This window comes from Diplotaxodon limnothrissa, linkage group LG9, assembly GCF_057381915.1.
Source record: "Diplotaxodon limnothrissa isolate DT_005_m linkage group LG9, D_limnothrissa_male_GT1.1, whole genome shotgun sequence".
NCBI classification, from domain to species: Eukaryota; Metazoa; Chordata; class Actinopteri; order Cichliformes; family Cichlidae; genus Diplotaxodon; species Diplotaxodon limnothrissa.
In genome coordinates this window covers 10,247,378-10,272,739 of record NC_140604.1, presented here as the reverse complement: position 1 = coordinate 10,272,739, position 25,362 = coordinate 10,247,378, and the positions used below count along the sequence as shown (strand labels likewise).

The 25,362-nt window shown below is 42.6% G+C and overlaps 1 protein-coding gene across 2 annotated transcripts in view; it reads right to left on the bottom strand.

Moving 5' to 3' along the window:
* adarb2 (adenosine deaminase RNA specific B2 (inactive)) overlaps positions 1-25,362 on the bottom strand; it is a 240,458-nt gene that overhangs the window by 5,316 nt on the left and 209,780 nt on the right. For both annotated transcript variants that reach the window (XM_085362625.1, XM_085362626.1), the window contains 4 exons: positions 23,970-24,138; positions 14,628-14,779; positions 11,360-11,528; positions 5,417-5,598 (listed from right to left, as the gene is read on the bottom strand). In XM_085362625.1, the coding sequence (XP_085218751.1) occupies positions 5,417-5,598; positions 11,360-11,528; positions 14,628-14,779; positions 23,970-24,138 (672 nt within the window). The remainder of the gene's footprint in view (positions 1-5,416; positions 5,599-11,359; positions 11,529-14,627; positions 14,780-23,969; positions 24,139-25,362) is intronic.

Below are 25,362 nucleotides of genomic sequence, written 5' to 3'. Positions count from 1 at the left end.
TCTCACCTCTCCTTTTCTGTTGCTCCTTGGAGCTGGAATGAATCGCCTGCCACGGTAACAATCCTCCGTGTCTCTTATGTATTACCCATCTCTTCTCTCTTGTGCAGACGCACCTCTTTGAACAAAAGACCCTCCTATCCATCCTGCTTTTTCCCACTCCTCTCGCTCCATTCATGGCTCATTTCTTCCCTTCAATGGGCTTGACTCCTCTGTTTCTGTAATAGCCAATTTGATGTTTCCTCCATTGAGGACTTGATCAATTTCTCTTCTGGGAAGTGTTTGGCAGACATGAAAAAGGCAGAATTAAAGCCTTTGGTTATGGGATTCAGAACTGTACAGTACACACAGGAGCAGCTTAATATTTGAGGCTGCTGTGCGTTCATGTGTACACAGTGCATCTATCCTGCATTATTGTAGTACTGCAGGGCTGTAAATGTGTGCCTTGTTGGGTGGAGAAGAAGTGGAGGAGAAGTGAAGCAACAGGTATGTGAAAAGAGGAACTTACTCATTTTCTGTGTCAACGACTGGATTATAAATGAACAGTTGCTGGCTCAAATCCTTTAAAACACTTTCTATAAACATAATTTAAAGACAAGATTTTAAAGAAAGGTAAGCCAAGAAAAGGGAAAATGCAGATTTTAAATTGATTTCATTCATTACGGGAAAAAAAGCTATCAAACTCTATTTGCCCTATGTGAAAAAGTAACAGTCCCCCTTGTTAACTTATGAATTCACTGTGATTAACCACATTTTTTGGAAAGCTGAGTTCAGTTTACTAGCCACACCCAGGCCTGAGCACTCGTTAACCTGTTGGATCAGGAAATCCTTTAAATAGAAAGTCTTTGTCAAAGCGAAGTAGACTAAAATATCTCAAAAGTCAACACAACATGCCAAAATCTAAAGCAACTCAAGAACAGCAGCGTCAGTCTGGAAAGGGTTACAAAGGCATTTTAGGACTTTGGAACTCCAGCAAATCAAGGCTGGAGGAAAACTGGGGAAAACTACGAACAGCTGGAGTGGCCTAGTCAAAGTTTGGACATAAATCCAATTGAGATACTTATGCATGACCTTAAACAGGGATTCATGCTTGAAACCCCTCCAGTGTGGTTAAAGACCTGCAAAAAGACCAACCATGGTACATGCCCACCTTCATTGGCGTCTTAGTGTGGTAAAGTTTGCAAAAAATCAGCCCCAAAGCATTAGGTTTCCACCTCCCTGCTTGACTGTGGGGACGGTGCTCTTTGGGTCACACACAGCATTTCCCTTCCTCTAAAAATGAGACATCAAGTTGACGTCAAAGAGCTTGATTTTGTTTTATTTGATCCCTGCAATTTCTCCTAAGCCTTCTCATTTAGATGTTTACTGGCAAACTTAAAACGGGTATGTACATTTGCCTACTTAAGCAGGGGGACCTTGTAGGCACTGCAAAATTTCAGTCCATTATGGTGCAGTAGGTTACCAATGTGGTTCGTGGTGATTGGGGTCTCAGCTGAGGATCTGTCACCTTTCTTATGATCATCCCATGAACCATCATCTTTCAATTTCTTCCATTGCCGAATGAACACACCAGGAGTTGTCACCTTGTTACCAAACTTCTTGCTGATGGTCTTGTAGCTCAGTCCAGCCTGCGCAGATCTGCAGTCACTGATGTCTTTCGACAGCTCTTTGGTCTTGTCCATGGTGGTGGAGAAGATGGAATGGAAGAAATTGATACTGTAGACAGCTGAGCTTTATGCAAATAATGAGCTGAGATCAGGAGTATCTGTGATTGATTGATTGATTGATTGATTGATTCATTCATTCATTCATTGACTGGAGGATCAAATGTTTAACAGCACCACTGATGGACTGCCGATGATTACTTGATGTTAATATGTAATGAGTAACTGATTACATTTTTCAAGTAACTTTCCTCACAGTGACATCATCTTAATGCAAATATGTATCAGACCTCAGAACAGCAAAAGCTAAAATACGAATTTCAACACGTGGAGAAAAGAGGGTGTAGCTGTAAAACATGCATGTGCACCGATCTATCTGCAAAGCTCCAAAAGTGGAGCACGAACATTATTAATGTTTCCTTTATCTGCTGTTGTTCCGATTCCTCTTATCCCGAAACAACAAAGCCCCGCCACAGTTTGCGTTCGCTCAACAGCAGGACGAGGAGTGAAGGACAAGTCGGTCCATCGATGCGTTTGGCCCTCAGGGTTCAGGTGGAGCCGCTTTGGCTGTGTGTGATAAGAACGGGCCCTGCGATCCCCAGGAATTTCTTCTGGGGGTGTCGCTTTTAAATAACCCTGGACTCACAATAGCCTGGGAGCTCATCAGAGGCAATGAAAGGCTGGCGGAGGAGATGAGAGGAATGGGAGGGGGCGATACACGTGCAGACATCTGAATGCGAGCGAAGCTCTGCGTTTCTTTATTCCCGCCCTGCCTTGCTGTCTCCCCTTGTTTTCCTCAGCCTGTCTCTCTCTCGGTACGAGCTCCCTCTCAGATTGAATGGCTGTCCGATAAGGGCTGTGATTACATTGATTTGGCGTAGGGCCATCTCCACTCTCTGTCCATCTCTCTCCCTGCCTTCACCCTTCAATAAACTACTCATAGTACTGCAGGTGCAAAGATCTGACAGTCTGAGACACACACACACACAGAAAACACACAATCACTGTTAGAGAGGACGACAGAGCATGTGCAGGAAACCTCAAGAAATGGCGTAAAGGACATTCGACAGCATTAGTATTTAACTGGTGGGAAAAAGAACCTATAACAGTCATTAAACACTCTTTGCAGCTATGATAAAAAACGGGATAAGGAAGAACGATGAACAAAAAGATCAAACCTGACCACAATTTTCCAAATATTAACCGCAGCTTGTAATATCTAAAAGCAAAGACTCAAATGACTCCATTTAAAAAGCCAAATCATGAGAAATGCTCGCTGAGGCTGCGGTCTGAGGGTTCAGTGATAAATTCATCCCAGCAACCATCACCAGAGGACATTTCAGCACAATTATCAATCTCGATAAGGACGGGCTTCAGAAAATCTTCGCCACCAAGGCAACCAGAGAGCCCCTGCGCCCTTCAAGAAGAGCATGCAAAGCCATGTATAGTAGATATGGAGATGTTAGCCACAGAGAGCTGTTGATATGATATAATGTGTTTCCCTGTAAGTGACTGTGACTCTCTTTGTTTATATCAGTGATCCCTAACAACCAAATGTGTCCTACATCTCTGTGCGTGCCTGTCGCTCAGCGGCTCTGCCTGGCCTAGATCTGAAGTGATGGCTGATGCAGTTTCTACCAGTTGGGTGTCATTCACATCCTCTTCCAGCATTCATCCTCACTACAAACACAAGCCTCGAGTCTCAGCGGAGCCCTGGAAGCAGACGCGCCAAACAACTTCTTAGTTTTTGCTTGTCTGACTGGCAAAATGTAAGTGTAGAGAAGAAGTGGTGTACGAGTTTGCTAAGAGTGCGAGAATGTGTGTTTGTGTGTGCGTGAGAAGGGGGTGTAACATATGATCTGTTATGTTGCATCGCACCTGTAGCTGACATTCCTTAAAAAGAATACGTGAAAACAGAGTACTGTACACGAGGACATTTATGTAGTGCAGATCTCTAAGCATGTGTGGGTAAGTCGCTATATGAAGGCAGGGTGAGAATAGAAAGCAGACTGTAAGCTGAAAAGAGGAAATACAGAAAAGGCTGAAAGTGATCCAAGCACAGAATACATGTTTAGTGGGTTTTAACAGTTTTGGTGAGTAGGCTACAGGCTGGTGCTTGTGTTTAAGGATATTTTAGGGGTATTCCCAAGAAACAACCTGTTGTTTCCGAAAGTGAGTTAATCCACATTGAAGATCTCTTTACAGGAGACTCAAACATGTACTTTTAGTATCCAAAGTAATATCAGAATAACTTGGGAGCTATGAATGTACTTTGCTAATCAAGCTAGCTAGCTTCTGCTCTTACACTTGAAAGAGGAACCTACATGTTTATCCTACCATAGACTTTAAAGTTATCAATAAAGTTAATGGACTATTATTTTGAAGCCTTGGTTTTGTCATTTTGGCCCACAAAACACTGGTTTTGAAACACGATCTGACTGTATATGGATGACAGGGTGTAGGTGGAGAGGACTACAGGCATAACCCAAGAACACTAGGCTGAACATAGCCCACCTAACAGGACAGTCAGTTTATCCAATTTAAATCCCACTCTTCAAGTCTCTATCCTGTTTCTGCTGGCGTGCCCCAGGGTTCAGTATTAGGGCCTCTTTTATTCATTATCTACATGCTCGCTCTTTGCCAAATATTTTGAAAATATAATATCAATTTTCATTGTTATGCTGATGACACCCAGCTCTACATTTCCTCCAAACCTAATTCATCCCTTCCACCTTCTCCCTCTTGAACTGTCTTATGGAGATCAGATCTTGGTTCTCCTCCAATTTTCTCAAACGTAACGGTAATAAAACAGAAGTGTTACTCGTTGGCACAGCCTCTACCTTAACCAAATCTCACAGTTTCTCCATTAATATTGAAAATCCCCCATCCTTCCTTCCCCGCAGGTAAAGAGTTTGGGTGTCATACTTGACAGTACTCTCTCATTTCAGTCTCACATTAATTACATAGCCCAGTCTGCATACTTTCACTTACGTAACATTAACCGACTTCATCCCTTCCTTATTCCCTATTCCCCATCCTTGTCCATAGTCTTATTACTTCCCGGATCACTATGGGTCACAGAGGAACTCACTTCCTTCAGCCTTAAGAAATATAGATCACAACTCAAAGCCAACTTGTTTAAACTGGCTTACTCTCTTTAATACAGATTTTACTTGCTGGCAAATAGTAGTTTTTTTTTGTGTGTGTTTTTAATTTTGTTGTTTGTGGCTGTATTTTGCTGGTTTCTGTATTTTAATTTATTTGAATCTATTTTAATCAAGTGTTTTATTGATGTCTTTTTCTCTTTGTAAGGTGACCTTGGGTTTTAGAAAGGCGCCCTCAAATAAAATGTTTTATTATTATTATCATTATTATTATTATTATAATGCTAACACTGAAATTTTAAAATGCAAAGTCCAAATCCAGTGGGCTACATTGGATTAGATCCCCCACATCAGGTATTTTTTTCCATGTAGTTTTCAATTATAATGAACATCACAATCTTGACATTTGGGACCTGTTTAAAGCAATGCCACCCAAAGAAGCTCCAAACTTAAAGCAGAAAAAAAAACAAAAACCCTCAGACCTTTATGTGCTACATCAGAAGCAAAAAGTAAAAGTATATTGAAAAGATTTTTTTACTGTGTCACTTTCTATTGTGTGGAGACTTCCCAAAGTGCATAGAGTGTATTTATGAGTGTATTTTACAGCTACTGCCCAGAGTTGCTGTGTGGCTGATTATGTTGTGGTCATACCGCTGAGCAGGGGCTGGTTGCGTCTGTATGTGGCAGGCAGTGGGCCCAGGCGCTCCTGACGCTGGTTCAGAACTCTGCCCAGATGGCCCGTGTGACGCAGGCTGCCAACGGTCATGCTATGCAGGTACACTGGTTCCACAAAATGGCTCAGCAATGCCCCCTGCAGGCCAAGGATGTTCCATCTAGGGGTAGGGAGGTGGTGGGAGGAAGAAAAGAGAGAAGAAGTTAAGGAGGGAAGAGAGGAGAAAGGATGGAAGGAACAGCATTCGTGAAAACGTCGGCGAAGGTGTGAGTGTAGGATGAGGTGTGTGGGTGAAAGGAGAAACGAAACACAACAGTTGGCCAAAGATACGAAATAGAAGGAGGAGATGGAGGGGTGGAGCGGTGGATAGAGAGAGGCAAAGTGGGGAAAACGAGACAACGAGGCAGGTGTGAGAGCTTTGATGACAGGTGGAGACAATTTGATCATTATCTCGATGTGGGACGTGATGAATAGCAGCAAGTGACCACACACGCTCTTCACGCATAAACGTCCTCTTCCCCCAGAAACACAAACCGTCATCACCAACAACAACACCGCCAAAGGTCAGTACATCAGCATTCATTACCTGGAACAACACATTACCACGTGTGCATTCATCAGTGCCACGGAGGTTAATACACTGCAGGGCTGCAGGAGAGCCTCAGTCGACTGCTTGCTGCACGCGGATCTCCTTGTGGTTTGTTTAGCGAGCCACAAGTGACACAAAATCACTGTGGGGCTAATCCCGCAGGCCACGTGGGCACCTCAAAGTGTAGCCAGCAGCAAATGCTAATTTATACATATAGAATGATAATTAGCGTGTTTATTATAATCCCTGCCCTTCATAAATGAGGAGGAATCCTGCTGTTTACCTGAGCTGTGCTGGAGTTACATCGGAGGCTTCTAATTTTTACATCACTGTTCTTTTTGTTAATCAATGTCTCCTTATCATGGATGCAATTACACCCCGCATCCCCCCACCACCCCTTCCCAGCTTAATAATCACTCATTACAGCTTCCTTTGCTTCCCCAAGCAGTCAATTAACATCACCGGCTTTCTGGGAATCACTTAAATGGGCTCACAAAGCAGCAGCCCGCCCGCCTCTGCTTTACCTGCAATCTGTCACCAAGATCTGTCCTTCCTTCCCAAACAGAGAGGAGGAATTTTGTTCAAAAAGCAACGCGCGCACGCCCAAACAGAAAATACTTTAGCCTGAAATATTAATTTACCCAGAAAGCGACACCGTGAATCAGAAACATCTTCTAATCTCATGCAAGAAAAGACAGCCATCTGGCTTGGGCGTGTGAATCTAGAGAGAGGAGAGGGAGAGGACCTCCTCTTTCTCTCTCTCTCCCACCCTCAGTAAACGCCGACCATTAAAGTAATGTGTTCATCTGCATAAAACTGCGGTGGAATGGAGAACATCATCGTTATATGAAAGCCATTTAGGCCCCTCAATTAAATCCAGCTGTCGGCTTCGAATCAAATATTAGTGAAGAATCTTCACCGAGGCCCCGGCCTTAAGAAAACACGACGACAATCGGCGGGCGATGCAACGGCCACTGTTATCAGCTGTGTTTATGATAAGAGCAAAGATCCTAATATCCCCTCTGGTCAAAAGCTGAACTAACGATAATAAAGTGCAGGAAGTGGGAGGAAGTGGAGGGGAATAAAAAAGTAATGGGAGGTTGCAAAATGAGCGTGACAGAGGACAAAAAGAGTATCCAGGGGATTGCTTTAAGATTGCAGTGTGTGCTGGTGTGTGTGTGTGTTCACTCTGTAGCTCTAAGCGCCTCTCACTTCCACCTTCCACTCCTGACCTTGATAAACTGGCCCTCTGTGACCCACTCAGTTTAACGATGGCCACCGATCATTTACAGCGATATAAAAAAAGAGGAAAGAGGAAGCTGTGGAGCAGTGAGAGCGCGTCTGCTGTCTGGCCGGGCGGGATGTGGTGAAGAAGGTGGTGAGCGGGTGGGCGGTGGGGGAGGAAAGCAGGGTTGTCCCTTCTCCCTCCCCCGTCACTCTATTTTTTTGTAAAGTAATTGCTTTCACCCCTGTTGGTGACCTGGGTAGATTTAATCACACCATCTCCACCCCTGGCCAACTGAATCAAATTGGTCAAATTAACAGCGGCTACACAGGAGAAGGGTTCACCTCTCCGCTCGTGCGCTCTCTCTTTCTCTCTGTGTCTGTGACACGCGTGCGCAGCAGCGGCTCAGCTGTAGTCCTGTACGGCTCGGCTGGCACAGCGTGGTGCTTACTAAGCTAAATTCACGGGTTCGGCTCCTGTTGAGGCAGAATCGTGGCAGAACAACTGAGACTATATTAAAAATTGATTTCAGATATTTCAGAGAACGTCAGGTGTAGAAGAGAAGAATTACAATTGTTGAATTTCTTTACTCGGTACAGCGGTGAATGTTTTTAGCCGTGCTAGCAAATCTGGAGTATTTCAGTGGGAAGGAATGGCTTTACTGGAGACAATCAACTGTTTGTGACATGTAAAAAGTAAAGAAATTTGTGTTTGAGCGATTATTACTTTGTTGTAACGATGCTTCTTGGCAATAAATCTTATCATGTGTGAAAGTTTATTTTTCCTTAAATGGTGCCACATTTGTAAGGGAAATGCATTTGTTGGTTGCTCCCATGAAAAACTTGCCAAATTTCTCTGCCAATGCCAAACAGCTTATTCGGCTACCAAAAGCCTCTTCGTGGCCTAGGTTCAGTAAGATGCTGGAAACATTCCTCAGAGATTTTGGTTCATGTTGACATGACAGCATCACACAGGTGCTTGCAGATTCTTCAGCTGCACATGCATTTAGCAAATCTCCTGCTCCCCCACATCCAAAAGGCGCTCTGCTGGACTGAGATCTCAATGAACTGCCTGTCATGTTCAAGAACATTTGAGCTTTGTGACACAGCATTTTATCCTGCTGCAAGCACAAAGGAAATTTCTGGCACAACTTCACCTGCTTCCAAGGTGCACTGGGGAAGAGCAATAATCTAAAGAGGCCGAAGCTCCACCACTAGTGGTATGAAGAATGACTTTATTACCCGATCAACGTGTTTTAGCCTGTGGCCTCTGCCAGGCCATCCAGGTGGTGTATAAAGGAGGCAAATATCCCCACACTACTGCACCACCATCAGCACAGGATGGCTCCATGCTTTCATGATGTTTATGCAAAATTCTGACCCCACCATCTGAATGTTGCAGCAGAAACTGAGCACAGCCATAATAATAACAGATTTATTTACTATTAGAATCATTATAATCACTTATCACCTCTAATACCACCTCACCACTTTAAATTTGCAATGTATTTGGAAATATATTTAACATTATTACGTTTTTTGAATATGTGTAGCAGCCTCCAGTGTGACCACACTTAAGCCTCCACTCTTCACACAAGGACAGCGTGAAGCTGGAGGCAGAAGAGTAAAGCTGTCCTGATGTATCGTGGCCATCTGTCCTAAACTGGCCTGACAACATGTGGACATGGGTTCTATAGTAGTTTTGCTCTCTCATCATATATTACTGAGTCACTGAGTCTGTTTTAATCTAACACTGTTGTGCCAGGAATAAGAGAAATGAATTAGAAGTGATTAAAACCACAGTTTTCAACTGTAAACTGCTGCCCTCTAGTGGGCTGTGACGGCACTACAGGTCAGAGATGGGCAGTACTGGTATTGGTATCGATACTGATATTGATATCAGATCGATACTGCGAAAGTGTCAATACTTTGTTTCTATCCTTTAACTTAGGTACATAGCCCAATAAATTGTATTAAATATTTTTTTAGAAAAGAAAAAATTTACATCAAACATGTTTAATGAAACGTGTCAGTGTTGACTGACGATTGATGTCTATTTTATTTATAGGCTATAGCATGATAAACAACAAAATCTGACCAAAAGCTTATTTACATCCTAGGTCTCAAATACACATAAAAAGCCTAAAAGTGTGTTTTATTGTTTTAACTTATTATTACGGAAAGTAAAAATCATCACAGCCATTTTGTGCTCAAATTGAAAATTACACATCTCATAAATCATAACTTGGTCTTGGAATTGGGCATTTTAAAGTATCGGTACTGGTATCGGTATCGGCAATAGTAGCCCTGTATTTACTTGGCATCAGATCAATGCTAAAATTTGCAGTCCAGAACCAACACTTCAGGTGGGCTAGGTGAGTAATCTAATATTTACAATGAAGACCATTTTAATTGTGCATTAATTTTCATTTATTTGACCAGTTTTTGACATGAGGTCTATTTTCTATTTCACTTAATTGTTTGGAAATTGTAACTGACAGAAGAATTCATCAGTTTTAGAGAAATGGTACTGAAAAGGTGGCAAAAGAAAAGTCTTTCATGGCTAATTATTATCAACAAGCAGCTCACAGCAACAGCAAAATTAATCTATGAAAACGAAGAGAAGTAGCAACAAAAAGCGAGCACCTATTGTTGGTTTTTACAAGTGTGAGAACAGAAGACGGGTAATTACGGGTTTGGGCAGACCACAGAGGTTTCTCTGTCCCTAAAGTGGGCTGCAGAAGCCTTGAGTTTGGAATATTAGTCATAGCAGCCTTTACCAACTATACACCACAGTGTGTAAAGGATTGTATGACTAATACGTTAGCTAAATAACAGGCAGCACTGCAGATCTAAACAAAGCCGTGATTAATACACTAATTCATTAGTATGGGATTAGCTATTCAAGTCACATATGGGAAATCAATAGTCACCCCCCCCGGACTACAAAAGATTTCTCACTGTGCACAGCTCATGTTAACACACCATCCCACACACACACACTGATGCATTAGGTAAATATCAGAGAACCCTCTCCTTACATCACATCTAAAAGTGCTTTATTTAAACAGAGATCTTTCCTTCTCATAAGGAAGCTAATCTCCTAATAAGGTTAACCTTTCCACCAATCACTTTAGCTTTCATTTCTTAAGTAGACCAGACATCTCCCGGGTGAAGGGGGTGAGCTGTTTTTTTTTATCTTTTCTTTTCTCTTTTAAACGAGCACAATCCATGCAGTAATAACTGCAGTGCTCACTCATATAATTCGATTATGATTTCAATAAATGAGGCATAAAAACAAATTATGAGTCAAAGCTGCGAACTGAACAAAAGTAGCAATTTTTGAAAAGTGTATCTATCACCAAAAGTCAAAACTAAAACCTGTGAGACAAACCTACTTAATCTCAAGAGTGGGCGAGGGCAGCGAGGGAAAGCTCTGCCAAGGAAGCTCACTCTCTGGCCAGAATGGACTTTTAAGGCAACAGTATTGTATTTTGTATATATTAATTGTTTTCTTTGTTCTTTCGAAACATACTTGAACAAGTTTGTAATGCAGGTAAAAATCAGATAAGAACAGCATGGCAGCTGTTTACAGTGATTACACAAACATTATGTATGTATAATAACTGGAAATGAATTCCTTGAGCTCATTAAATTATATAATAGTACAGAATATTTCTAACTAATTAATTATTCTCTTTTTCTTGAGAATACTTGGAGCCAAGTCGAAAGAAAAAAATGAGGTCAGAGGTCAAATGTGACCCACTTGTAAGAATCATAGTTTCAAAGTTATAAGGCTTTTTGTTGACAAATAAATCATTAAGTTGATCTTGAAGACTTTGGCGGATATAAACCAAATTTGATTGGCTTGTTAACATGACACCACTTGACATGTCTACAAGGTTTTACAGGAATTGATTCAAAACTTTTCAATCTATCGTGTTTACAGACAGAATGATGGCGCGCATGCAAACACAACCAAAACCACAACCTCCTTGGTGGATGTAAAAAAAGAATGGATGCAGGATATGTGTGTGTTATTCTGGACACACACAAGAAAATGCGACTTTAAGCGCAGGAAATGTTGGGAACACGTGAGCGCACTGACCTGGTGAGCTTGTCTGTGCAGGACATGGTGATGAGATGTTCACCCTGAAGGACACCGTCCCAGGTCTGGGCGGGTCCCCGGCAACGCACCGGCACCGTCCCCTCGCCTGACTCGATTTTAGTCCGCAGGTGACTCCGATGCTTCCTCATTAAGTGTCTGCTGCTGTGCACTGAAAGAATAATGCGCACGATCGCAGTTTTACTACTTTACAAAATCATTTCTTACTACACAACGCCAGCCAGCGTCATGCAGTCTGCCAGTACTGAAGTCGCAGATCTCATCTCTCAGCAGTCAAGAGGGTTTTCCAATATGTCTTTAAATACATTACATGCAAATATACAGCACGTCTTAAGTAGGAGTTGAATTGTTTGCATGAGTTGCAAAGCTCTCAGCTGTTACAATCTGTGTGTATGAAGCTGTGTACTTTCAAAAGGTATGACAGAAAAAGCAGATAAACAAGAAAACATTACTGATATGCAAGTTTAAAGTTTGGAGTAGGGAATTAAACGTATTAGTTTGCAACTGCCTGCTTCCTTACTGCTAATGAAGCAAACACGTGACTGGACTGTTTATGAATGCGTGGGCTGTGATTTTTGGGAGGGAGGAGGTAGCCTTCTCCCTGGAGCGATGCCCTTTTGAAAGTTTCTATTTTATTTTATTCAAACTGACAGAGAAATCCTTGCTTTATTGACACTGTTAGCAAGAGCGCAAGTTCCTTGATCCATTTAAGACAATTTCACCTAGTTTAGCGTGGGCGTGCAGTCTAGCATGACCTCCACAGGTGCTGACAGTGGTAGTTAAAGTCAAATGTTTCTTACTGTTTGGATCATGCCTGAGTGCAGTTTGCATGTTCTCCCCGTACCGCTGTAGCTCTCGCTGTCATCCCTGTGACACTCTATAGCAATATATACGCCTTCGTTGCACTCTGACCAAATGTACATATGCAATCGCTGTTTTGGTTTCCTTTCTTGAACTTTAAACCCCACAGTGACACGCTCTTCCTTTTCCTCTCTCCTCCTCGGCTGATCTGACAGCAGCTAAAACTTAAGCGCCGACTTCTAACTCAGAAATGTTTAAGAACTGTCAGGAAAAGGTGCTCGGTAATTTTGTAATCTGTGAGAGCGCACAGAATTACATTTAAAAGGTTTAATGCCTAAAAAGTATAAAAGCTCTCTCTAATGACAGCCTTTCTCCTTCTTTCTTTCCGTCAGTGCTGGTTTCATGAAAATTTCACTGCGCTGTAGCATGTACTCGCAGAGCTTAAAAAAGCAGCGTCAGTCAGCGAAGGACCAGATTACATTTCTGAACTCGTAGGCCACCAGAAAACTGCTGGGCAAACCATCTAAATGAATATACAATTTATATTCAGTAGGTAAGCAATAAAATGTCATCTAGTCAGCACGGTGCAACTGAAAAGAGGCCAAAGACAGAATGTGACATGAAAAGGATGGCAGCTTCTTGTGAAATAATACAAGGAGAGCGGTGGCTTTCAGAAGGTCTGCCAGAGAAAATGATCTCTTTATAACGTAAGACACTGTCTGAGAAACTGAGAGAATGGCAGCAGTAAAATGGATTATACAGTGGGGCAAAAAAGTATTTAGTCAGCCACCGATTGTGCAAGTTCCCCCACCTAAAATGATGACAGAGGTCAGTAATTTGCACCAGAGGTACACTTCAACTGTGAGAGACAGAATGTGAAAGAAAAATCCATGAATCCACATGGTAGGATTTGTAAAGAATTTATTCGTAAATCAGGGTGGAAAATAAGTATTTGGTCAATAACAAAAATACAACTCAATACTTTGTAACATAACCTTTGTTGGCAATAACAGAGGTCAAACGTTTACTATAGGTCTTTACCAGGTTTGCACACACAGTAGCTGGTATTTTGGCCCATTCCTCCATGCAGATCTTCTCGAGAACAGTGATGTTTTGGGGCTGTCGCCGAGCAACACGGACTTTCAACTCCCGCCACAGATTTTCTATGGGGTTGAGGTCTGGAGACTGGCTAGGCCACTCCAGGACTTTCAAATGCTTCTTACGGAGCCACTCCTTTGTTGCCCGGGCGGTGTGTTTTGGATCATTGTCATGTTGGAAGACCCAGCCTCGTTTCATCTTCAAAGTTCTCACTGATGGAAGGAGGTTTTGGCTCAAAATCTCACGATACATGGCCCCATTCATTCTGTCCTTAACACGGATCAGTCGTCCTGTCCCCTTGGCAGAAAAACAGCCCCATAGCATGATGTTTCCACCCCCATGCTTCACAGTAGGTATGGTGTTCTTGGGATGCAACTCAGTATTCTTCTTCCTCCAAACACGACGAGTTGAGTTTATACCAAAAAGTTCTACTTTGGTTTCATCTGACCACATGACATTCTCCCAATCCTCTGCTGTATCATCCATGTGCTCTCTGGCAAACTTCAGACGGGCCTGGACATGCACTGGCTTCAGCAGCGGAACACGTCTGGCACTGCGGGATTTGATTCCCTGCCGTTGTAGTGTGTTACTGATGGTGACCTTTGTTACTTTGGTCCCAGCTCTCTGCAGGTCATTCACCAGGTCCCCCCGTGTGGTTCTGGGATCTTTGCTCACCGTTCTCATGATCATTTTGACCCCACGGGATGAGATCTTGCGTGGAGCCCCAGATCGACGGAGATTGTCAGTGGTCTTGTATGTCTTCCATTTTCTGATGATTGCTCCCACAGTTGATTTTTTCACACCAAGCTGCTTGCCTATTGTAGATTCACTCTTCCCAGTCTGGTGCAGGTCTACAATACTTTTCCTGGTGTCCTTCAAAAGCTCTTTGGTCTTGGCCATGGCGGAGTTTGGAGTCTGACTGTTTGAGGCTGTGGACAGGTGTCTTTTATACAGATGATGAGTTCAAACAGGTGCCATTCATACAGGTAACGAGTGGGGGACAGAAAAGCTTCTTACAGAAGACGTTACAGGTCTGTGAGAGCCAGAGATTTTCCATGTTTGAGGTGACCAAATACTTATTTTCCACCCTGATTTACGAATAAATTCTTTACAAATCCTACCATGTGGATTCATGGATTTTTTTTTCACATTCTGTCTCTCACAGTTGAAGTGTACCTCTGGTGCAAATTACTGACCTCCGTCATCATTTTAAGTGGGGGAACTTGCACAATCGGTGGCTGACTAAATACTTTTTTGCCCCACTGTATGTGTATTAAAATAGCTGCGTTTTATTCATTGAATGATGTCGACTTTATGGAAAACAAGGAAACAGAAAGGGAGGGTTTCTTACGGTCAGCGGTGATTTCGTATGGAGAGTTGAGCCTCCCGTCTCCACACGGCGAGGTGCTGATGTACATGTGGAAATGGATGTTGTCTCTCAACCTGTAGCCGCACTCTTTGTGGTGCACAAATATCGACTCCTCCCAGTCCTCCGGCCTTTTACTTTGGCAGCATAAAAGGGAAAAGACAACAAGGAGGAGGGAGATTGATGAGAAAGGTAGAAGCATTTATCACAGCAAAGGACACAGATCTGCACTTTTCTTTTCCAATGATGAAGTGAGTTGACATGGACAGAGATGGACACTGGCCCTCTCTCTGACCACAGACAATTCTCCTCTGTCAGACGGAGTCCTGGACATTACTCTTGCTGCCCATAATAGTCAGAGCAAACAGGGGAATGAGTTTAACCTGTTGGCAAGTACACACCTTTGAGTCACGACACTGCCATTGTGAAGGCCAAACGAAGTAAATATCATTTCATATAAAACAAATGTACAGAAAATGAAAAAAAGTACAGCATGGGTTTGAGTCCATTAACAGGAAGTTGTTAGATAGGCACTGATTATATGTACTCAGACAAAATTCATGTAACATGAAAAACACGAGTGGGCTAAAAAAGATAGACGAACTAAGAGATCCCAGGAGTGGAGCCCACAAAGCAAACTGCAAAACTGTGTTCAGCAGCAGCAGCTCAACATGGCCACAGCAGCCACTGTGGACCGCTATATTTGGGGAATTATACAACAAACATCCATTGACTGGAGCTTTCCTTATCATGTGACTTTAGCACTTCCTGTTTCAAATCACAAAATTAGTTGCTCTGTGTAATATGTGCTAACTGTCCCAGGTATCTGGTGGACTGTTTGGCTAACATTGGTAGAAGTCGTGTATAGCTAACAAGCTATGATCATAACCAATTCTGATTGTGAAAGGTTGATGTGTAGTCCATATGTTCTAGTGTCTGCACTCTATGCTTCAGTAGCTTGTAGGACCACCTTTAGCACCAATAACTTGCAGTAATGATAATCGGAGTTTAGCAGATCCTCACATTACTGTGCAGGAATTTCTGCCAGTTCTTCTTTACACTTTATTTACACTGTTGCTTCAGTTTATTGAGGTTTGTTCTCTTAAGTTTGTCATACACATATTCAAAAATTTAAGTCTTTTGTTTTTCAGCTATTCTGTTGTAGATTTGCTGGTTTGCTCGAGGTTGTTATCGTGTATGACATCGATTTCAGCCAAGCTGTAGTTGCTGGACAGACAGCCTCACATTTGTCTCATGTGAATACAACTGAATACTCTGGCATAGAGAAGAGTTTATGGCCATCTTAATCAGCGGTCCCCAACCCCCAGGCCATGGACCGGCGGCGGTCCGTGAGTCGTTTGGTACCAGGCCGCAAGAGTTGAGGCTCGGGTGTGAAATTTATGGTTTTATGGTTTCCCGGGGTCTTTTCCCGTGTTGTAGTTGTGTGTTTTACAGTCATGTGAGAAAATTAGGACACCCCATTAAATAATCGGCTCTTTATTAAGAAATGTTCACATATCAATGTCTAATCATGTTTTCATGTGTTACTGGAAAAGAAAGTGACTTAATTGCAATTAAACAACAAAAATAAAAAAATTACACATCAAAAAAAAAAGATATGAACAAAAATGTGTATTTTAATGGAGGAAAAAGTTAGGATACCCTACCCCCTAATAACCAGTGTTGCCCCCCTTTGGCTGATATAACTTCAGTGAGATACCTTTTGTAGCCTTTTACCAGTTTCTGACATCAGAAGCAAGTTTGGGCAACTCCTCAATGCAGAATTCTTTCAGCTGTGAGACGTTTGAGGGTTTTCTTGCATGTACAGTCTGTTTCAAGTCACCCCACAGCATCTCAATGGGATTAAGATCAGGGCTTTGACCATTCCAGGACTATCTACTTAGTTTTTAGCCAGTTCTTGGTGGATTTGCTGGTATACTTTGGGTCATTGTCATGTTGCAGTGTCCAGTTCCGCTTCAGCTTTAATTTTTTAACAGATGGTTTCACATGTTCTTCAAGCACCCCCCAATACACAGTTGGATTCATGATGGATTCTATGATGGTGAGCTGCAGGTGCTGCTGCAGCAAAGCATCCCCAAACTAGGATACTGCCACCTCCATGCTTCACAGTTGGTATAAGGTTCTTTGCTTGGAAGGCTGTATTTGGTTATGCCAAACATGTCTACTGTTCTGGTGCCCAAATAATTCAGTTTTAGATTCATCCGTCCAAAGAACATTATTCCAGAAGTCGTGGTCTTGCCTTAATGTTTATCTTAGAGAACAAAGGTTTCCTCCTTGCACACCTCCCATGAAAGTCAAACTTGTGTAGTCTCTTTCTGATAGTAGAGTCATGCACTTTCACATCGACAGTAGCCAGAGCCTGCTGTAGTTCCTGTGATGACATTTTAGGATTTTTGATGGCTTCTTTGAGCATCTTGCGGTCTGCTCTGGGGGTGAATATGCTTAGACGGCCAGACCTGGGCATGGTGGCAGTTGTTTTGAATGTCTTCCACTTGTAAACAATTTTCCGGATGGTGGAATGGTTGATGTCAAATTCTTTTGAGATGTTTTTGAATCCCTTACCAGACTCATAAGCGGCCACAATCTTCTTTCTGAGGGCATCACACAGCTCTTTAGATCTCACCATGGCGCTCAATTCAACACGTCAACAGTCAGGAGCACCACTATCACCCACACATGCAGGGCCTTGGGGTAAAGGTGTGTCACCAGGGTGCAGGGGAGGCATTCCCCCCTCTGTCCCCTTCTGGCTGCCTGTGCCTCAATTTTATCTCACAACTTAGACATTCACATTACTCACACTCTCATTACACATACATATAGGATCTTGGGGGTGGGCACGCTACACAGACTCCAAATTACCATCAGGGTGTACACCTCACCCCTGGCGTTGTTGCCCACCTCTCAATTTTAAATACATGTAGACATCGAGGGCTATCAGGGGGGGCTGTGCGTAGGGATGGGTACCGGTGTCCGGTGCCATGATGGCACCGGTTCTGACATAAACGGTAGTAACCAGACCGAAAAGCAGCGCACATTTCGGTGCTTTATTTCGGTGCTTTTTTTTCCTGAGCTGTGATACACTTTAGATTCTAGCCAATCATTTTACGTTTCCGAGGATAGTAGGCGGGGCCAGGTACGTACGTTCTGTTAGAGCAGAGCTACAGATTAAAAATGCCCAAGGCGAAGCGGTTAAAAGTCTGGCTGTACTTCACAGCAAAAGATGCAAACTCAGCAGCCTGCAACAAGTGCTTTAAGCTGATACTGTGATACTGTCAAAGGAGGTAACACCTCGAATCTGATGAAACACCTGGCGACGCATAGCGTTTTTTTTAAAAGCCGAGAAATGCGCCGTATTTGATAGCTTGCTGCGAGACCTCACACCGAGCACATCTACTGCGGGTGGGTTGCCTGTTATGCAACATCCCCCAAAAACACGAAGAGGAGAGTCCTGGCCCCTAGCCCTGCCAGTGTAGCAGAAATGATGAGGATGATGATGGCAGCAGCCGTTCTTCTCTGCGTGAGTAGCTAATTTACGTTGAGTAGGCTAACCACGTTATTACATTAATGCATGTAAGGTGAACTAGCAAACATCATCATAGCTACATGCTGCTGTCTTCTTGTTTGATGGCAGATACTCCCTTCACCCTGGCTAAAAAGGCTAAAATGACCAAAGAAAAAGAGGGAAACGGCTAAACATGAGAGGTTTTTGGACAAACTATGTGTTTTTTCCATTGTTTAAGCACTGCTTCCAGCCAAGAGTGATACCATATATGCCCCATAGCTGCAGAAAAGGCACACATTGTTATCTTTTTACAAAAAACAGCTGAACATGAGAGGTTTTTGGACAAATTTTGTGTTCTCCATTCTTTAAGCACCGGTTTGAGCACCGTTTGAGCACCGGCACCATTTCAAAAGTACCGATTTGGCACCGGTATCGGATAAAACCTAAACGATACCCATCCCTAGCTGTGCGCTTACCTGCTGCTCTCTGGCAGGTAGCTCCATGCCCTCCTGGGTTTTAAATGCACCTTAGAACACACATGCATCAACACTACATATGAGCGGCGGAGGGAGGTTTGGAGTCTTCTCACACCTCCGTTCTTGGCGGCCTGCTGGAGCGGGGGGGCTGGGAGGAGGAGTTGGCCGTCCGACTGCGGTCTGGAGTCTGGGGCCTCCCTGCTGCTGCGGAGTCGGGGCAGTCTGCTTCTCCCCACCGCAGGGAAAAGGGTAACACCACCTGGGTCTGGGTGCAGTTTCCCCCTCCAGGGGCAAGGGTACCTAGACCCGGTTTGTAGAGTACGCTTGGGGAGTGTGATCGTGTGTACAGCGTCTCTTTATGTCTGTCTCCACATTGGGTGAGTGTTGAGTAATTGCATACTAGAGCATGAGGGTGGGAATGGATGTTTGTGTCTGTGTGTGCCTGTATGTCTGTGTCTATATGTCAGGTTGGGTATCAGGCGCCACCTCTCTGGGGACATCTCAGGCCCTCCAAGGTTTGGAGGCCTATCTCCCCCTACCACCACTTCCCCTGCCAGTGGCGGACTCCCTCAGACATCGGTGCGTTGGTGGTTCTTTGTGTCCGGGGATGGGCGCCCAGGTACACACCGGCTCACTCCTTGGTGGCTGCTTATCGGGGCCTGGAGCCTGGGGCTCGCTTGGGCCACTTCGGAGGTGGGGTGCCCCCGGCCTCTCGGCCTGGGGCTCGGTCACTCAGGCACAGCTGGCTGCCGGCGGAGCTCACGGGCGCGTCACTGCAACTCCCCCTGGCTTCTGCTCCGCGGCTGCTGAGTGACCCCTAATCTGGGACTCTCCTCAGCTCTTACTGAGACAGTGGCGCTGCTGCCCCTCTGTTGGTCTTCCTTGGTCTCTTGTGTTCTGGGGGCCTCTGGATGTCTGGAGTTTTGATCTCCTCCATACCTGCTTCATGCCCTGGAGGACGGGGCTGTGGCTCCCCCACACCCTCTAGCAGATCATTACATGAAGGAACCTTTTAAATACAAGCGCGCTCACGCTCACAGGTGTACACATGGGTGCTCACACACACAAACTACACCCTTTTTGGCTCCTACCTTAAAGCACACTGTGCGCTGTCAATATTACGTGCTGCACAATAATGTTTAACACTTAGTATTTACTGTTATATTCCCATAGATCATCATGATGTTGTCTATCCCTTGTTAAATGCTTGTTTTCTTTTTTCTTTCTCAACAGGTGATCCAGGTGATTGATATTTGTATTTTTGTCTGCTTATTTTGTTGGTTTTTGTTTTTTGCCCTTTATCCCCGTCCCTCTTCTCCGCTGTTTTTTTTTCTTTTTTCCCCCTTTCTTTCTCCCTTTTCTTTTCCTCATTCAAGTCTGTCCCGTATCTAGCAAGTGAAAATAAAAATAAAACATAAACAATAAAAGGTGAATCAAATAGACCATTACGGCAAGGCTGGGATGGTCAATTTGGCAAAGTAAATCCGTTGGGCATCTTTCTTCGCCTTTAGACAATAATTCTGATGGCAAAAGAACCAAACGGGACAGGCAAAAAACAAAACAAAACAAAAACAACAGTCAGGAGCACACTAAACTCAATCTGAGGTTTAAATAGAGCAAGGTTCCCTTAAAATGCTGGGTAACAATGTACTGATCATGTGCACCTGACGTGATACACCTGTGTGTGATTTTAACCATTTTAAGTGCGATAACATGTGGGGGTTTCCTAATTTATTCCTCACCAGAAATCACATTCTTTTTAAATTACATTTCACATAAAGTTTTAAAAAGGCTTTTCTTATTTTTTAATTGTTTAGTTATATTATTTGGATGCCTCAGTATCGTTAAAATGTAAATTAAATATCTATATGTCCAAATGTATTTTAAAATTTACAGGCTTTCATAGGGTGTCCTAATTTTCTCACATGACTGTATTTCTAAAGAAATATTTACACGTTACCATAGCGACCAGAGAGCATTAAGGGGCAGAGAAGAGGATGTTCCTCTCAATGTTTTTGGCGCATTTCAGGAGGACGCTGCTAATAAAGTTACACAATTACACACTGAATTCACGTTTATTATTATATTTGCAAAATACCACATTTTTGTCTTGGTGGTATCATTTTATTTTGTTGTGTTTATCCGTGACACCTTAAAGGCCGTTCTGTGAAAATATTGCCCGACATTAAACTGGTTGGGCACCGCTGATCTTAATGACTGCAAGGTGCCTAAGTCCCATTGCTAAAATAAACACAAATCATTACCCCTCCACCGCCGTGCTTGACAGTTGCTGATGATGAACTAATTGAGTAGATTTGATTATCAGCATCTGGCTAGCAAGTATAAAGTAGCATCAAATAGAAATAATCTAGTATTTCTAAAATACTTGATCCATAAGAAAAGATGGCAGCATTTTCTAAATGAAAACAGATTAGTGATAAAACAGCAGGTTCCAATATTGTTTTAGGACAGTTTATGTTTATAAAACACCTTCTGTTAGTCAGGTAAATGCTTATAAACAGGAAATAATCATCTATTTTTTTTCTTGTGTGTAGGAATAAAGATGTCATCACTCACATACAGTACTATATAAAAACTATCCCTCATAATGCAAAGCACGACCGCACTCTTTATATAACCTCTCCTCTGTTTCTGATGTCCTTTCACTGAGTGTAAATATGGCAGTTCTGGCATTTTGTTTGGTCGTTTCATTATGAGTTATCTTCCCCATTAGCCATTTTGCTCAGCTGCAAAGTCTCCCTACCTGCCATCCAGCATTGTGCTAAGACAAAAAGTCAGTGCTGTGTATGCAAATATGACATTCAGCCATCTAGACTTCTATCCACTAATCTGATACATCAGCCTTGCAATCGAGCTCCTGGGGGAGCACAAAAACATAATATATGCTCATGCACTGGAGGCAGTTAGGAGTCAAAACTCGTCAGGGCTGTCTCGTGATACTGGTGAAAAGCTTGGTGAGTTTGTGTGCACCAGCGCGCGCTGTACAGGTAGCAAATGCCCACAAAGTAGATAAAACAGCACTAAAAACAAACAGGCCACTGAGACACGGAGCTGAACCGGTTGAGTGTGTGATAGTATGCTTAGTTAGCTGAAGAGAACAGCGCACATATGGCTCGTTGATTATTGAAAAGTCTCAAAGCGGTGCTGTTTCCATGGAGCTTATTGCAGAGGAGAGAGCATGCTTTGGCACTGCAGGGGAGGTCATAACAAAAACATGTAATGCTGTTAAGCATACTGTAATGAGTAATGCAATGTAATGCATTGTTATAGCTGTTAGAGGAGCCTTGGAAACTCAAGTTTGTGAAGCCTACGCAGCATGCTGGCAAGAGTTTAAATTAGCGATTAAAGTGAAGTCACTGCGAGAATGTAAGATATTTCCTCGTGCACTTTGCAGAGACGTTGCTACTACTTTATACTCGATGAAGCATATAAATTCTTCATAAAGAATTCAGGCTTTGTTTTATTTTGGTTTGTTGTAGATGCAGTTTTAAATGGATAAAACCTGTAAATCAGTCTTTGTCTAAAATCCCACAATTACAAAGTGATTTTAGACATTCAGACCCTTTTTTGTGCCACTCAATATTATCCTCTAGATGAGTCTCGAAAGGCTTGGATACATTTTAGAAACCCTTATATATGCTGTTCCTGCATTCAGACTGCATGGCAGGAAAAATAAAAAGTCCTGAAACTTAAAAAAAAAACTCTGTAAATGCCCAGTATGAAGTTATCAAGGCATAAACTGGGGCAAAGATGTAAAAACACTTGTAAAGCTCTGGGTGTTGAGTTCCAAGGAGGTTTCAATAACTGTGAAACTAGGTGTGGAAAAGAAGTTGTGAAATAGTTACTGTGGTTCTTGACTCAAAGTTTCCCATTCGGTGAAATTGTGTAACCAGGAGTCTCAGAAGAAGGAATTTTGAACACTTGTTTGTCTTTTTTGCATTTCTACTTTTCACTCGAGTACACTCAAGAAAGTGAAATTGGACAGTTGCTACATTTACATTTATTCTGCTTTCAAAATAATTTTATGTTTCTATGGTGAATGTAATTAAATTATGTACACTCTGCATGACATTTAACATCTTAACACTAGTTAAATTTATTCTAGTGAGATCATGTGATGCAATCTAGTAGGAGTTGTTAGGTGCCTGGACTCGTGAGATCATGTGACATTTCAAACCACAGGAGAATCAAGCATACACACACCAGGTGTATGCTATTGCTCTTTATTGTGGCCTAACCTGTCAAGGACCAAAACATGAAGAAAATTCTGTATAAAACCCTGTAATCATAGCTTTCCTACTGTTTTTTACGTATGGAGTGACAGCTTGGTGGTGTGGTGGTTAGCACCACCTAGTCCTGAGTTCAAATCCACAAACTGGCCACGGCCTTCTGGGTGGAGTTTGCATGTTATCCCTGTATTCGTGTCTCTCTGGGTACATGCAGTTAGTGAGGTTAGGTTAATGATTCTAAATTGCCCATAGATGTGAGTGTTAATAGTTGTACTATATACTTTCTCCCCGCAATAGACTGGTGACCAGTCCAGGTTGTGCCCCACCTCCTGCACCCCCGCGACCCTGATAAGGACAAGTGGAAAAGGGTGGATGGAGTGAGAGCTGTGTCCCAAATCCATTAAATTGGATTTATTGCATCAAATACCTTTGTTGGACTAATGTATTTTGCATGGGTTGAATCAATTAAATTAAATTAAGTTGGACTCCACTGCATTAAATACGTTTATTCATCATTAATTAATTTAGCTGATCCAACTCAGTTAAGTTGGAATATCGGAATTACATAATGCTAAAATAAAGCAATTTAATCACGTGGAAATTCTTTCCATGATTTTTTTATGTTCATCCAAATAGTTAAAGTGTACTTATTGCACCACTGTGTTAAATGCGCTGCAGCCTCCATGAACTCAGCTCTGCAGCTGCATTTAAAAGCACACTAACATCGACTTTGATTTATGATGAAACTTTGAATAATTCAAGTCTCGCTTGAACCGTTCGGTTTAATCACCTGGATCTAGAGAGATGATTTCACAGGCTGATTGTCATTTTACATTCAGCAATCAGTGGGTCAAACTCCTACAAAGGTAAAAATTCAACTTTCAAGATGAAACCGAAGTTTTCTCTAAGTCGGTGTAATGATCAGCAAAAAAGCTAAAGTTAACCAACTAACTAGTGACAGCAAATGTTATCTGGCCGTGTCAGGTGCTGAAAGATTTCAAAGCTGTAGCATGTGCACATGCGGTGCTCAGGAAATGTCTGTGTGCTTTAAAGATACAGCAGAAGATAAAGCTTTTACCTCACGAAGAGTTCAAGTTGGGAGTAGAGGAAGCGTAGCAAGGCTCGTCGGGCTGTGACTTCAGCGTGACAGTCATTGACTACTTGTCCCTGATCACTCAGATACTCTCCGTTGATGCACTTGGTGCCAGTAGATAACGCCACCACCTGGGCGTGTCTCAGGTCCAGGCCTGTTGAACAAATACAGACAAATGCTCACATTATTGCGGTTGTCATACGTTCCATTGACTACATTGATTCCTCAATCAATAAGCTTAATAGTAACCCTTAATATCAACAGCATGTCCTTTCTCACCTTTCGATCCGTAGGAGGCATTTTATCATTATTAAGAAAAAAACGGTCGAACATGCACATCTCTGCTTTGATCTGACAAAGCAAAAGAGTGCCCTGCATGGTTTCCTTTAATCGCCCAATGATTATCAATTAAAAAAGCAAAAAAAGAATAGAAAAATAAATCCTATTTGCCCTGAAAGATGACAAATGACGAGACTAAATAATAGAGTTCCTCTGTGGCAATTTGCCAGCAAAGAAAACCAATCACAAAGGACACATGCACATCCACAGAGCCTACAAGGCTCCTACAGACGAAATCAAGGAAGACTAGTCACTACAGAAACTATTAACAACAAAGTTTTAATCTTTACATACCCACCCTTTAGAAATCTGCACTGTAAAAAGGGCATAAAGCACGGCATCTTCCCTGGTTAGCAAGCTGCAAACTGAAAAAGACATTTCAGTCTTATCATTCCTGTTTCCTACTCATTTGCATTGATGTTAAGCTATCATTGGGTCACTGCAACAACATTAGCTTGTTGTGCAAGTCATCATGTTGACAGAGAACAAAACAGAGTAGGTGTGCTTCCCGTACATGCCCTCTTATTTACTGATAAACCAGTAACAGCAATGATATGGCCAATTCAGATGTTTCGCTGCTGCATCCCTATGCTGTCTAGCATGATGATACCACTTGTAAATATGTAGCGGCTAAAAACATTAAAATCTACCTAGCTAGCAAGTACATTTTCAAAACAAGCAGCTACATCTGTCAGTGTTTTTATAGAAATGGAGTTTGCAGGTTAGCAGTCCAGACAGCAAGGAAGTCTGGTTTTAAAAGTGCTAAAAAGCGACAGCATGGTCTTATCTAAAATTAACAGTATGGTGGAAGATTCATATTCTAACTCACTCTGTTTGGGATAATATGGCACAAAAGAGAGGTCACCCAAACAGAATTCCCAATAGCCACAAGAGAGATCAAAAAGCCATCCTGTCTCATGTTGGTTTTCCTTGAACAAAAAAGGAGCCTTTTCCTAAGTAAGGATTCAGGCCAGTGCAGGGCCATGTGACTGACTGACAGATAGACAGAGGTGGTGCAGAGGAATGGGGGAGGAGGGCA